This window comes from Phoca vitulina, unplaced genomic scaffold (genome assembly GCF_004348235.1).
Source record: "Phoca vitulina isolate PV1807 unplaced genomic scaffold, GSC_HSeal_1.0 scaffold90, whole genome shotgun sequence".
Lineage (NCBI taxonomy): Eukaryota > Metazoa > Chordata > Mammalia > Carnivora > Phocidae > Phoca > Phoca vitulina.
The window spans coordinates 245,544-259,778 of NW_022589793.1; the positions used below are offsets into that span (position 1 = coordinate 245,544).

The 14,235-nt window shown below is 38.1% G+C and overlaps 1 protein-coding gene across 1 annotated transcript in view; it reads right to left on the reverse strand.

The window, feature by feature from the left end:
* DNAH3 (dynein axonemal heavy chain 3) overlaps positions 1-14,235 on the reverse strand; it is a 162,775-nt gene that overhangs the window by 40,395 nt on the left and 108,145 nt on the right. The window contains exons 41-46 of the mRNA XM_032396197.1: positions 9,622-9,725; positions 6,882-7,176; positions 4,906-5,085; positions 1,284-1,407; positions 1,038-1,194; positions 653-796 (exon numbers count right to left, since the gene is read on the reverse strand). Of these exons, the coding sequence (XP_032252088.1) occupies positions 653-796; positions 1,038-1,194; positions 1,284-1,407; positions 4,906-5,085; positions 6,882-7,176; positions 9,622-9,725 (1,004 nt within the window). The remainder of the gene's footprint in view (positions 1-652; positions 797-1,037; positions 1,195-1,283; positions 1,408-4,905; positions 5,086-6,881; positions 7,177-9,621; positions 9,726-14,235) is intronic.

Consider the following 14,235-nt stretch of genomic DNA (forward strand, 5'->3'; position numbering starts at 1 on the left):
AATTTTTTTATGTGCTTGCTCCTTCACCAAACAAAGGTACAGGTACTACCCCTGGCCCCCACTCTGTGGCTAGAGTAGGAATGTTCTAGATGCTTTCTCTTCCTGATATTAGAACCTGGCAGTGCTCCTGCACTTGGCCTCTGGATGCAACATGAAACACCTGCAATTTTTCTGTGGAGAAATCACAGCTTCTTAAAAATAGAGGTACAACTAGATAATGTAAACACATAGGCTTAAAACAACTTTCCTTACTCAAAATGGGAAGACAAAATATTTACAAATGGGAAACATGGCACTCTTCTACTTAGGCTTTACCAGGGCCTCAATCAAACCATAAAAATTTCACAGTTCATTTCTCATCTCACAAATTAATTAACCTTAAAAATGTATTTTAAGTTAATTATAAACAATTACATCAGATCATAAACCACTTTGAATAGATACAAATGTATATGTTATCAGGGAAGTGAAACAAAATTGGGCCAAGTATAATATCATCAAATCAAATGACTAGATGACTTAATCCCATTTCCTGAGATTCAGAAAGCAGAGCTGTGAGTCTCCACTAGGAAGGAAACTTGAAATCTGAGACTAACATAGTCAAATATTTGGGACCATTTCTGAGGCCAAATGCTCATAGGATCTGGCTTACCTTCTCCATAGTCTGCTTGAAGCAACTGGATGTGGTTTCCTTCACCATGTTGAAGAAGACCTGTCTGTCCTCATGGTCAATCAGACGGTCATAGAAGACCCGATAAACCTCATGGATCCAAAGTCGGATAAATTTTTCCACATCCTAAAAATCCAGAGTTAATTATTTGTATAAATGGAAGGTGGTACCTGAGTTGGTAGTTTTCTTTCTAAATCCTGGGGTTGACTGTGTTACATTAAACAAGATAATGTTTATAAAATACTTAGCACAATGCCTAGCAGAGATAAATGCTTAATAAAAGTTAGCTATTACTATTATCACTGTTTATTCATGTAGCTAAGGCTATTGCTGAATGAACTTGATAACAGAAATGATAGTGTCTGACCTGCAGGTGGGTGTGAGGGCAGAGCAGTACCCCTTGGATAACCCGTGAAAAGTCCCGTAAGTTAAAGACGTAATGAGACTTGGAGGGAGTTGGCAAGAAATTCTCAACTGCAGCTTTATAAATTGTCATAGTAGCTTGTACCAGCATCTTTCCATACCTTGGGAGGAAGAGAAAGGGAGATTCATCGAGGAGGGGCCAGAACTGAGGATCTGGGCCAATATTGTGGAAGACACAGGAACCTCTTACCTTAAGAACATCACGTCAAATCCTTTCCCAAAGTGCCAGTCAGCAATTGAACTGAAAATCTTGGTTAAAATGTCATCCTCAAAGGCGTTGATGGAAAGAATATTTAGATGGCGAGTGAATCGTCCTGGAAAACACACACACTCACACCTACCTCCTGGGCTTGTGATCCTGGGATATGAAAGAGTATGTTTTCCTCTGTCTTATCGTTCTAGAGCTGTGCTATCCAACATGGCAGCCTCTAACCACATATGGCTATTTAAACCTAATTAATATTAAGTCACATTAAAAAATAATTTCCTCAGTCTCACTAGCCACATTTCAAGTGCACAAGGGTAGCATGTGGCTAGTGGCTGGCTATTGTATCGCATAATGCAAATGTAGAACATCTCCATGATTGCTGAAATCCTATTAACAGCACTAAGCTAGTGTTCAAGATTATTTTTTAAAAGTGAAGGCAATATGTGATCATTGTAAAATAGTCAATTCAGAAATACTTTTATAGAAAGTGAGCATCATCTTTGACTTACTTCCCACATACCAAATCCATTCTTCCCCCAATTAACCACTATTAATTTGGTATCCTTATGTATCTACCTATATCTATATTTACCTGTCTAATGTTAGATATCTATATATTTTTATATCTATATATCAGCTTTATTGAGATATAATTCACATACTATACAATTCACCCATTTAAAGTACACAATTCAATCGCTTTTTAATAGTTGTGAAACCAACACCATAATCAATTTTAGAACATTTTAATCACCTCAGAAAGAAATCTTGTACCCACTAGCAGTCACCACCAAGTCCATTTCCTTGGAGCCCTTGGCAACGAATAACCTATTTTCTATTTCTATAAATTTGTCTGCGTATCTGTTTTTAAAAAGCATTTTATTATATAAAATAAAATGCAGATACTGAAAACCAGAGAAAAACAAATATAAAGTTTAGTGAATCATAAGGTCAACACCCTTACGTCTACCATCCAAGTAAAAAAATAAAGCTTTTCCAACCCTCCACAGATGCCCCTCCATATATCCCATACCAATCTTAGCCTTCTCTCTCTCTCTCCAAAGGTTACTATTATCCTGACTTTAATAGTGATTTGCTGTCTTGCATTTCTTTATGTTTTTATCACCCAAGTGTTCATTCCTACACACCAGAGTTTAATCCTCCCAATTAAAAAAAAAAAAACTTGGTATGTCTTCAAGTCTTCAAGTCTCTTTTAATCTATAGGTTCCCCTTCCATCCCTTTCTTTCATCTTTTGTCTGTTAAGAGTATCTGGGCTGTTTGATCTGTAGAGTTTCCACAGTTAGGATTTTGCTCATTGCATACTCAGGGTGCAGTTAATTCTATTCCTCTGTCCTCATATGTATTTCATAGTAATTTGCAGCTGGATCTAGAGATTTGATCAGATTCAGATTCCAGATGGTATGTGGTGGTATATTCTTTCATTAGAGACATAATGGTATCTCTCCCTTTGTGATGTTGGTAGCTATGGATGCTCAACGGCTAGATCCATTAAGTCACTCATTAGTGTAAAATGGTGATATTCTATCATCTCTTTTTCATATATTGGTTGGAATATTTTTATAAAGAATTTCTCCTCATCTAGGATTTGCTTATACTGTGGTACATTTCATATAAGAAAGTCAGGATAAATGTTTGATTCTTTCCATTTATTTATCAGTTTTCAAGATAATAAATTGGTTCCTTACCATCCTCTGTAAAATGACCAACTATCATTGTTTTATAGAGTAATGGATTTAAATATATTTTGATAAATTTCAATCCATTAAAATTGCTCTCATTGTTGAAGCTCAAATTTTCCCATCTTTGGCCAGTGAGGGCCTCCTTATGTTGCCAACTGAGTCCTGTTGACATGACCATTTAATCTTTAAAAGTTTTCTCATTCTCTAGTATATCAAGAAGTTACAAGCTCAACTTGTATATTTTCTGCCCTAGATATGCAATCAGCCATTTCTCAAGAAGCTGTGGTTCCTTTTAGTAGGAAACTGGATTTCAAAACAATCTGGGTGGTAGGCATGCTCAGTGTTAATGAGTTGTTTATTATTTCCTAGACCTAGTACATCATGAGCTACTACTGATATTTCTAATTTAGGACTACAGGGCTTTCACTTAATTTCATCTATATTACATCTTGATCTCCTTTCTTCCATACTGAGACTCCTGGTTTTCAAGGACACAAGGGTCAGTGGAAATAGAAAATTCCACAATAACTTGTTTGTATAATCCTACTTTATACAGAGCTCTTAGACTAAGAATATACTACCACTACCAATTATGATAACTGAAAACAGTTTAAAACTTTTTGTACTTGCTATCCTAATCTCCCCTCCATTTTCAGTTGTTCTGTATCACTGGGTCTTATAGCCTTTACATATTATAATCTCTCCCAGGTAGTCTTAGTTCAACAAATAACTGTATATTTAATGCTTACTACCAGTTGTTCTATTTCTTTTTTTTAAATTTTGAATATTGAAATACTTTATTTTTTTGTTGTAGTGTTCAACGATTCATTAGTTGCATATAACACCTATTTCTTTATAGTCATTTTGATCATGTGAAACCCATTTTCTAGTAGATTCCCAAGAAAGGACTTGTGGAAATAAGTCTGACTTACTGCATTCTGATAACAATTTTCCTTTTATATCCGAAAGTCAGCTTTTCTGGCTTTAAAATCCTTGACTCCCATTTTGTTTCCTTGAGTAACTTAAATACATTATTTTATTTTCTTCTGGCATAAAGCATTGTGGTTGAATAGTTTTAAGATGATCTAATTTTATTTCTCTTAAAAGTCATGTACTCTTTTGTGCCTAGATGCCCAAAAGAGTTTTTCCTTTTCTTTAAAGTCCAGCAATTTTACTAGTACATGTCTTGGTAGTGATCATTTTTGAGTCTGTATTCTTAGATGCACAATGTACCAATTAAGATCATCCTGTCCATTTTCCTTACAGAAAATTTTACAGGTAAGAAAGCTAAATGTCAGAGGGGAGAGTGAGGTCAAAGAATCTTAAGTCTAGAGATGGTATTAAGATTCTTAAGCAAGGATGTATCTCAGAATTAAAACACAGATCCTAGAAGAATCCAGTTGCACCTGAAGCAAATGTATTCCTGAATTGTTAGATGATGGGGGGAGCTCTTATTTTTTTTTAATTATTATTTTGTTTAGGCCACTTTGGGTTAGTTGTTCTATCTCTGGCAATCTGAAGAACTGTAAAAAAAACACAACAGGTGAATCCATCACCACCCCTGCTTGAGAACCTCTGATCTAGCCTCCCTCCTGGTACACATGCTGGCCACACTGAACTCTCCTTTTCATATGGAGAGTTCCTCCAGGGAACTCTGTTCCTCCAGGGCCTAGCCAAAGACTCTCACATTCTCTTTTCATCTTCAAGTCCATTTCACACAATTTCCAATATGAAGTCTTCAAATTCCACTCCCTGGAGCTAGCCCAAACCCTTCCAGCTATAGCCTAAATATACTTTTCTCCACTTTCCATCAGGACAGAGTGCCCTGTACCAACCCTCTATCCATGAAGGTGGTCTGGCTCTGCTGGACGATGAAGAGGAATGAAATTTCTCTTTCACGTACCAGTAATGTCATTCCTTCCTCCCCCGGGGGGCCCCATAGCTGTCACAAGCAGCACATCCACGATGTCCAGCCTGTTTGTGTCCTTCTTGTCAAACCAGTAACCATGGTCAATCCACTGCCTCAAGAGCTCAATGGGGGGCTGGGCCCCATACACCTCTTTGGCTGGCATGTTGAGGTCATCTGGGGAAAGAAGGCATGGCCACATACTGTAAGTCTTTGGGCTATTTAAGCCTAATTAATATTCCTTTCATGGGACAGTCTGTGCCAACTTGTCCTATTCCCACTCTAGGCAGGGCTCAGCCAGTGGATATTCTGACCATATGGGAAGAGGATTTCCTGGGTTCTGGGTTCTCCTGCCTCACTGAGATCTCTGCCCATTGTGACTTTAAGGATGCATGGATTAGCATCAACAAACAGGCATTTAATTTTTTTCCCATTCTATCAACCACAATATATTGATTCTCTACTATGTGCTAGACATTTTATTAATTTCTGAGGATATGATGGTGAGGAAGACAGTCATACTCCCAGCCAACGGGGTATATAATTCGATCAATCACCAGGTAACAACTGAACCCCAATGCGAGAAAAATTTTGAGCTAGGGTTTTTGTGGAGCAAAATCAAAATGGCAAGGATAGTGACTTTCTCAAGGGCAAGGATTGATTTCCACCAATAGCATATTGTGGTCCAGTCACTGCACATAGAAGACACTCAATAAAATGGAAGCTCTCTTAATTTTTCTCCAATGAACACTGATTGAATGCCCAGTTTGTGTCAGATAACATTTCAGGGGTTTTATACATATTATCTCATCTAATCCAAATAATGGCTTTATAAGGAAGATAGTATTACCTTTATGTTAGAGGTGAGGAACTAAGGGTCATGCAAGTTAAATCACAATATGCCTATGGTTAGAAAGTTAGATTTGAACCTAGATCTGTTTGGCTACAAAGCTTAAATTGTTTCTGAATATGCCATAAGAAATAGGAAGGGAGAATAGTTTGGAGGAAAGGGAAAAGGGAAGAAAAGAAAGTGAAAACAAAATAAAATTGGATCTCTGCCTTTAAGAAGCTAATGTTGGTGGGCAAGGATATAAATAAAGATAATATTCACTATCAATACATGAATTTTAAAGACAGGACATGAGATAACCCAGAACAGTAGGGCATTACTTTTACTAAATGACAACCCCATGAGTTAGCAGTAAGATAGTGGAAAATGTAATGTATTTGTCATAAAAAAAAACTAGGTTTGGGTCATGGCTCCAGAATTTTCTTGATGTTTGACAGAGAATTTAACCTTCTGGAGCCTCAATTATCTGACTAGTAAAATGATAATGATGGTTAATAACCTCACAGGGATGTTAGGCTCAAATGAAATAAACGAGGAATGCTTTGTAAAGAAGTAAAATCCTGGGGAAACTCAATGTGCTTATTTCACAAATACTTATTTAGCAATATTTAGATTTCTTCATTTACTGATAACCTTTATCTGACAAAAAATGGAATATGGGGTTTATCACAAAGTAAGTGCTGTTTTTGGAGATGCAAGAGGGTAGACACTCTTCTGGAACTAATTCTCACTACAAGGTAACCTTCCCTGATCCAAAGGCTCATCTTCATCTCAGGGGAAACTGGAAGCCTAATTGAGGCAAAAAGACCTGGACTACATCTTACTGAAAAATCTGACATATAGTACTTAATCAATAAATACATGGTAATGAAAGGAGGAAAGGAATGGAAAAACAAAATTAAAGATGAGAGAAAGGGAGGGAAGGGGGGGAGGGAAAAAAGGTAGGAGGAAGAAAGGAAGGGAAGCAGGATGGAGAAGAAAAGGGGAGGGAAGTAATACTAAATTACATTAACCAGAAATACATTATCTCTTAGAGAGAGTAAAAGAACTGTACAGTGGGAGATTCTGGTTTGCTGCAGCATAGAAGAATCTGGTTGTGTTCAGATTCAGGCTAGTGCCTTACCCACAAATACCACTGCTTTCTTCCCTATGGGAGGCCCAAACAGGCCCTTCCGCCGTCGATCCAGCTTGGACATGATGATATCCTGAGTCTGATTGGCTGAGGTTCGGGCAGAGAAATTGATGAAGTTGGGCAGGTAGGTGTTTTTGGGAAGGTGGAGAAGGAAATTGTTGGTAATGACTGATTTGCCAGTGCCTGTGGGCCCCACGAACAGCACTGGAATTTCATGGTCCACGTAGGTTTTCAAGAAGAAGGACTGCCTGGCTGTCTCCACTGTGGAGATGATGAGTTCTGAGACCTGTACCACAAAGACATGGGACAGTCTTGTTACTGGGCCAGGGAGGCTGGGTCTTGGCATTCAGACTTACTATCCATTCAGCTCCATCCCTTACTATCTTTATGACTTTGAGTGAGTATTTAACCTCCACAGGGGCCTCAGTTTCTTCACCTGTGAGACAGGATAATAATGGCACCCATGTCACTAAGCTGTTTTGAGGGTTAAATGAGATCATACATGTCAAGATGGGCATTATTGGCTCTGTTTTATAGATGAGGAAACTGAGGTCCATAGCTCTTCTGCAATTTGTCCAAGTAATGCAGCAAGTAAGTGGAAATGCAGAACTTGAATTCCAGCTTGTCTGATTCCAAAGTCTATATTCTTTTTTTTTTTTTTTTAAGATTTTATTTATTTGACAGAGAGAGAGAGAGCACAAGCAGGGGGAGCAGCAGAGGGAGAGAGAGAAATAGGCACTCCACTGAGCAGGGAGCCCGACGTGGGGCTGGATCCCAGGACCCTGGGATCATGACCTAAGCCAAAGGCAGACACTTAACCGACTGAACCACCCAGGCACCCCTCCAAAGTCTATATTCTTAACCACTGAACTATCATGGTATAGACACCAATTACATTAAGGACCAGTCTATAGCTGTTGCCCTCTGAGATCATTGCTCTGAACCAACTTGTCTGCCTTGCCCCAGGCAAGGTCCACTTCCCATATGTCATCCTACTGCTTGGCTTGGGGGGGTGGGTTGTGACTCTCAGCCCCCATTCCCTGCACTTATTCCTGATCTGCTTTTTCCAACACTCAGATTCTTGGTTCTAGGACGCACCCCCATTTAACCTTTTTTTTCCAATATGGGGATTATGACACTCTTCCTGTTATTCAGACCCCAAATGGACTCTAAGGGTTTGGTCTTAGGCTCCTGGAATCCCTATTACTTTGAGTAGAATACCTTACCTTAGTTTGGCTTCTCTGAGCCTGAACCCTGTCATCAACCATTTGGCCACATTTGGTTCCTCCATGGGAACAGAGGAAGGGAAAAGAAGATGTATATCATATGCTGACATCTCCCTATATGTCTAGGCTGGGAGGGGCCAGTGAACAGGGAGCCACTGTTTGCACAACTCTAGAAAGCACCGTTCACACTGTGGTTTATGTAAATGGTGCCCCTAAAGCAAAGCTAGACCATAATGCCAATGGTGCCAACTGAGTCTGTGCAACATGGCAGCCCTGTGTGTACTAGCAGAAAAAGGCTGGGCTTCTTTTGATAAGTAATTAGCTCAAAGGAAAAGGAACAGACAGGGCAGGAATTGAAATGTAGAGGAAGAAAATTAATAGGTATTGAGCTATGGAGGTTCTGCCTATATTATCTTCTGCAGTTTTCCCAGTAACCCTCTGAGGCTGGAGAATTACTGGCTCACTTGTCCAAAGCCACGTAGCTGGTAAGTGGTGCTGAACGCAGGGCCAGGAAAAGATGCTTATTTTGCTACCAAGATGGAATTTAAAGCAAGTTGGGTTTCAGAGATTTTTATTTTCAGAGACTAGAACACCTGTTTGACAAGGGGAAAATTTTCAGCAGAACTTAAAATCTTTTCTGCATTGGACTCTCTTATTTGCAGGAATTCAGCATGATTTCAAACTCCTGGAGTTCAGGTGACTGAGCTCTTTAAGGAGAATTAAAGTTTTGGACCTCTGTGCTTGGGGCTTCTGCACAACACTCAGCCGCCAGAGTGTGTCCTGAATTCAGCACACATCCACCTCTACTCATCACACCATCTTCAGGAACAGCTGTGGTCCTGCCAGCTGTCTGACTTGATTGTCAATATTCCCACTTTTCCATCCACTGTCCACCACTCCATTTGGGGCCTGAATGATCTGCAATCACCCCCAGAAAAATAAAGTATGTCCACGAGATACTACTAACAGAGGCAAATTTTCCACAAGAAAAAGAGCAGGAGTTGTAGCTGAATCATCTGCTATCCAGAAAACCCATTCATCAGACCTGTTTTTCTAAGAATTCTCATCAAGGAAATCTTTCTCTGGGAATTTTGAAGAAAACGATCCTTTTTGGCTGAGATATCTGAGAGGTAAGACTGATGACCATCTGGCATTGATCACTGACCACATGACAATGCTAATAATCAAAATAGCAACCAACATGAATCTAGCACATAATGTGTGCCATGTGTTCATGCCTCCGGTTTTCACAAACACCCTTTAAGTATTCTTTCTGCTACTGTGTAGTTGAGTAAACTGAGGCAGAGAGCGTGAAGGCTGAGTAAGGAATCTGCGTCTAACTCTAAAGTCCATGTGTTTGAAGGCTGATCCAGCTCATGTTTGAAACTTTTTCTAAAGAAAGTTCTTAAAAATGCTAATACAGAACTGACGTCAATTCCTCCACCTTGGAGAAAATTCAGGTAATTTTAGAAACCAAAGCTCCATGGCAAATACCTCTCTTTTACCTTTGCATTAGCTGGAATATCTTCCTCCTCTTTGGTGATATATTCTGTCCATGTGTACCAATGTCCATTACCTTGCTTGAGGAAATAAAAATCATAGATGCTTCCTGGATTCAAAGACACAGAACAGGTCATTAGCATGCCAGGGGTTTACATTTCATACTTAAGGTATTTTACCACCTCAGCTAGAGGCCTCTGAAAATGTACAACTACCGGCCCTGGCAGAGCTGTGGTGAAACTTACACATTAATGGTAACTGTATAAACTGGAAAAACAGCTTTTAAAGAGTAATGACTTTATCATTTGTAAAAAAAAATGACAGGTACTAATTATACAAAGAATTACTTTAATAATGTAAAACAGAAAGTATTGCACAACAGAAGAAGGCAATAAATCAAATCTCACATCCAGAAATAACTTTTGATGGCAATCCTTCTGGCTTTCTCTCTGGCACACAAACACATTGAACATGGAAGGACAGATGAAAGAAAGGATTTAATAAGGATAGGATCGTTTGATATTATATATTATACTGTTATATATTGTACTATTATGCATTAATATATGATACATATTCTATTAATGTACACATATATAATTACATATCACATATTAAAATCATTATATATGATATATATATTATACTACTTTAAAATAAAGATGTTAAATTTCATTACACTTAACTATAGCAGAAAAAAAGGAGAGTAAAAACAAGTAAAACTGAAGGACCAGCTGAACTTCATATAAATCATGATTTACTACAAGAGCTATTAGTTCCTAAAAGATGCTTTTTGAAAAAAAAAATTGAGGTATGATTGACATAATAGTTTCAAGTGTACAACATAATGATTTGATATTTGTATATACTGAGAAATGATCACCACAGTAAGACTAGTTAACATTTGTCTCCACATACAGTAACAAATTTTTTTTCTTGTGATGAGAACTTTTAAGATCTACTCTCTCAGCAAGATGCTTTTTTAAAAAAAAGAAAATCTTTATTCAACTTTTAACCATCACCAACAGGCATTAACAAACATTTTCTTAAGAACAATAATCTCCAGGGGCCCCTGGGTGGCTCAGTGGGTTAGGCGTCTGACTCTTGATTTTGGCCCAGGTCGTGATATTGAGCCCCGCAATGGGCTCTACACTGAGTGGAGCCTGCTTAGGATTCTCTCTCTCCCTCTGCCCCTCCTCCCACTTGCATGTGCATACGCACTTCTCTCTCTCAAAAAAAAAAAAAAAATCTCCATACCCAACGTGGGGCTTGAACTCATGACCCCAAGATCAAGAGCTGCATGCTCTACTGGTTGAGCCAGCCAGGAGCCCCATGATGCTTCTTAACTAAAAAATAATTTTAAGTGATTATAGGTTTAAAGTTATTATGCTTTTAAAAATCATTTAGTCCAACTTTAGGATTGTAGTTTAACTTTTTATCATGTAAAAAAATTAATTTAAATACATGAAAGTAAGGAGAATAGTATAATAAACTGCCATGTACCCATTATCTGGCTTCAATAATTATCAGCATTTCGCTGTTCTTGTCTCATCCATGTCCCCACCACTAATCACCACCATATTCATTTGCCACCCTCCCTTTCCCTCTCCCCCTCTCTCTCCCAGCCCTTTCCTTTCTTCTTTCTCTGTCTGGAGTATTTTGAAGCAAATCCAGACATTATATTTCATTTGTAAATCCACATGACTCAACATTAGACCAATTTCATTGATTCATTTATAAGCTATGAGGTTATTAACTCACTCTTCTTTCCATCTCCCCTCCTCTGGGGTCTTTTGTTGTTGCTTAGGACAACCATAATTCTCCCATTCCTTAGTCTGAGGTCTATATTTCAATAGATTCAATGCTGAAATTTACGGCTTCTAACACAGACCATTCAACAGTTCTTCATTTTGATTGTTCAACCAATCAGTTGGCTGATTTCTTTTCTTTTTTTTCCCAAGAAGGGACTTAGAGGTGCTCCATTCTCTCAGTTCTTGCAAGTTTGGTAATATCTGTCAGCTGATTTTTTTTTTTTTGAACAGTGACTTGGCTGAGAGTGATATTCTCATGTCACATTTTCTTTCCTTCAGACTTCTGACTGTTGTCTTATGCTTCCCTGTGTACTAAGCTGCTGTGTGGAAGTGTGAGATCCATCAGATACTTCCCCCTTCACTGACCTTTTTTTCCTTATCTAGATGTGTGATGCAATCTCTTTTATCTGTAAGCCCAATAACTTATTCGGGCTATGTCTTTTGGTCAATTATTCTATATCAGTTTTTCTTGAAACATAGCATGCTCATAATTTGTTAACATTTTAGGAACAATTTCTCATTCATATCTTTGTATATATTGTCTATACTATTTGCTGAGTTACCTACTTAAGGAAATAGCATTGTTTGGCCTCCATATCAATCATATTATTGATAATCACTTTAATGTATTTGGCTTTTCTTCTATAGTAAGTGTAGTTCTCTCAACCCTTCCCTCTAAGCCATTTATGAGATGTCTACACTTTATTCCTTGTTATTCCTAATGTATTTATTAGATCATTAATGGTATTGTTTCATTGTCAATTTGTTTCTTTGGTTTTTATTTTATTTAAGTTCAATTAACATATAGTATATTATTAGTTTCAGAGGTAGAGTTCAGGGATTCATCAGTTGTATATAATACCCAGTGCTCATTACATCAAGTGCCCTCCTTAATGCCCATCATCCAGTTACCCCATCTCCCTACCCCCTCCCCTCCAGCAACCCTATTTGTTTCCTATAGTTAAGAGCCTCTTGTGGTTTGTCTCCCTCTCTGATTGTCTTATTTTTCCCCCCCTTTCCCTTATGATCCTCTGTTGTTTCTTAAATTCCACATATGAGTGAAATCATATAATTGTCTTTCTCTGCTTGACTTATTTCACTTAGCATAATACCCTCTAATTCTATCCACATCATTGTAAATGGCAAGATTTTTCTTTTTTTTTTTTTTGAGAGAGAGAATGCGTGACCTGGTGGGTGGGTGGTAAGGGGGGAGGGGCAGAGGCAGAGGGAGAGAGAATCCCAAGCAGTCTCCACACCTAGCATGGAGCCTGATGCAGGGCTCAATCTCACGACCCTGAAATCATGACCTGAGCTGAAATCATGAGTTGGACACTTAACCCACTGAGCCACCCAGGTGCACCTGTTCTTTGGTTTTTAATCCCTCTTTTCCTCTAATTCTGTTGTTTTATTACCTCATCTGCAAACTTTGAAAAGACAGCTTTATTGAGATGAAAGTCACCCATATTAATGGTTTACTAAAAATATATGTATACATGATGTACTAATATTCATAGTTGTGCAGCCATTACTATAACCAATTTTAAGACATTTCATTATATGGAAAAGATACCCTATATCTTTAGCTGTTACCCCTCATCTCCCCCACCAATCCCCTGCACTAGGCAACCACTAATCTACAGTCTCTATAGATTTGTCTATTCTGGGCATTTTGTGTAAATGAAATCATATAATATGTGTTCTTTTATGACTACCTGCTTTTACTCCATGATCGATCTATTGATCTATCTATCTGCTTTTTTTTTTTTTTTAAGTAAGCTCCATGCCCAGGGTGGAGCCCAATGTGGGGCTTGAACTCACGACCCTGGGATCAAGACCCGAGCTGAGATCAAGAGTCAGACAGTTAACCGACTGAGCCACCCAGGTGTCCCTCATAATATTTTTAAGGTTCATCCATGTTGTAGCATGTATTATTACTTCACTTCTTTTTATTGTTAAAGAATATTCCATTGTATGGATATATTCTATTTTATTTATTCACTCATCTGGTGGTGGAAATTTGGATTGTTTCCACTTTTTGGCCATTGTGAATAATGTTGCTATGAACATTCATGTACAAATTTTTGTGTGGACAAATGTTTTTGTTTCTCTTGGGCATATACCTAGGAGTGGAATTGCTGGGTCATATGGTAACTCTGTTTAAGTTTTCAGGAATTATCAAATACTGTTTTCCAACACTGTTGTACCATTTTACATTTCCCTTACATATGTGAAAGTTCCAATTTTCCCATGTTCTCACCAACATTTGTTGTTTTCCGTGTTTTTTATTATTCTCATCCTAGTTATGAAGTGCTATCTCATTGTGTTTTTGATTTGCATTTCCCATGGCTAATGATGTTGTCATGTGTTTATTGACTCTTTGTGTATCTTCTTTGGAGAAATGTCTATTCAGTTACTTTGCCCATTTTTAGTAGGGTTATCTCTTTATTATTGTGTTGTAATACCTCTTTATATATTCCAGATATAAGTCCCTTATCAGATACATGATTTGTAAAAAAAAAAAAAAAATTTACCCATTCTGTGGGTTGTCTTTCCACTTTTTTGACCTCGTCCTTTGAAGCACAAAAGTTTTTAATTTTTTTTTAAAGATTTATTTTAGACAGAGAGAGAGAACAAACAGGAGGGGCAGAGAGAAAGGGAAAGAGAATCTAAAGCAGACTCCACGTTGAGTGCAGAACCTGATGTGGGGTTCAATCTCACAACACTGAGATCACAACCTGAGCCGAAGCCAAGAGTCAGATGCTTAACCAATTGTGCCACCCAGGCGCCCCATAAAAGTTTTTAATTTTG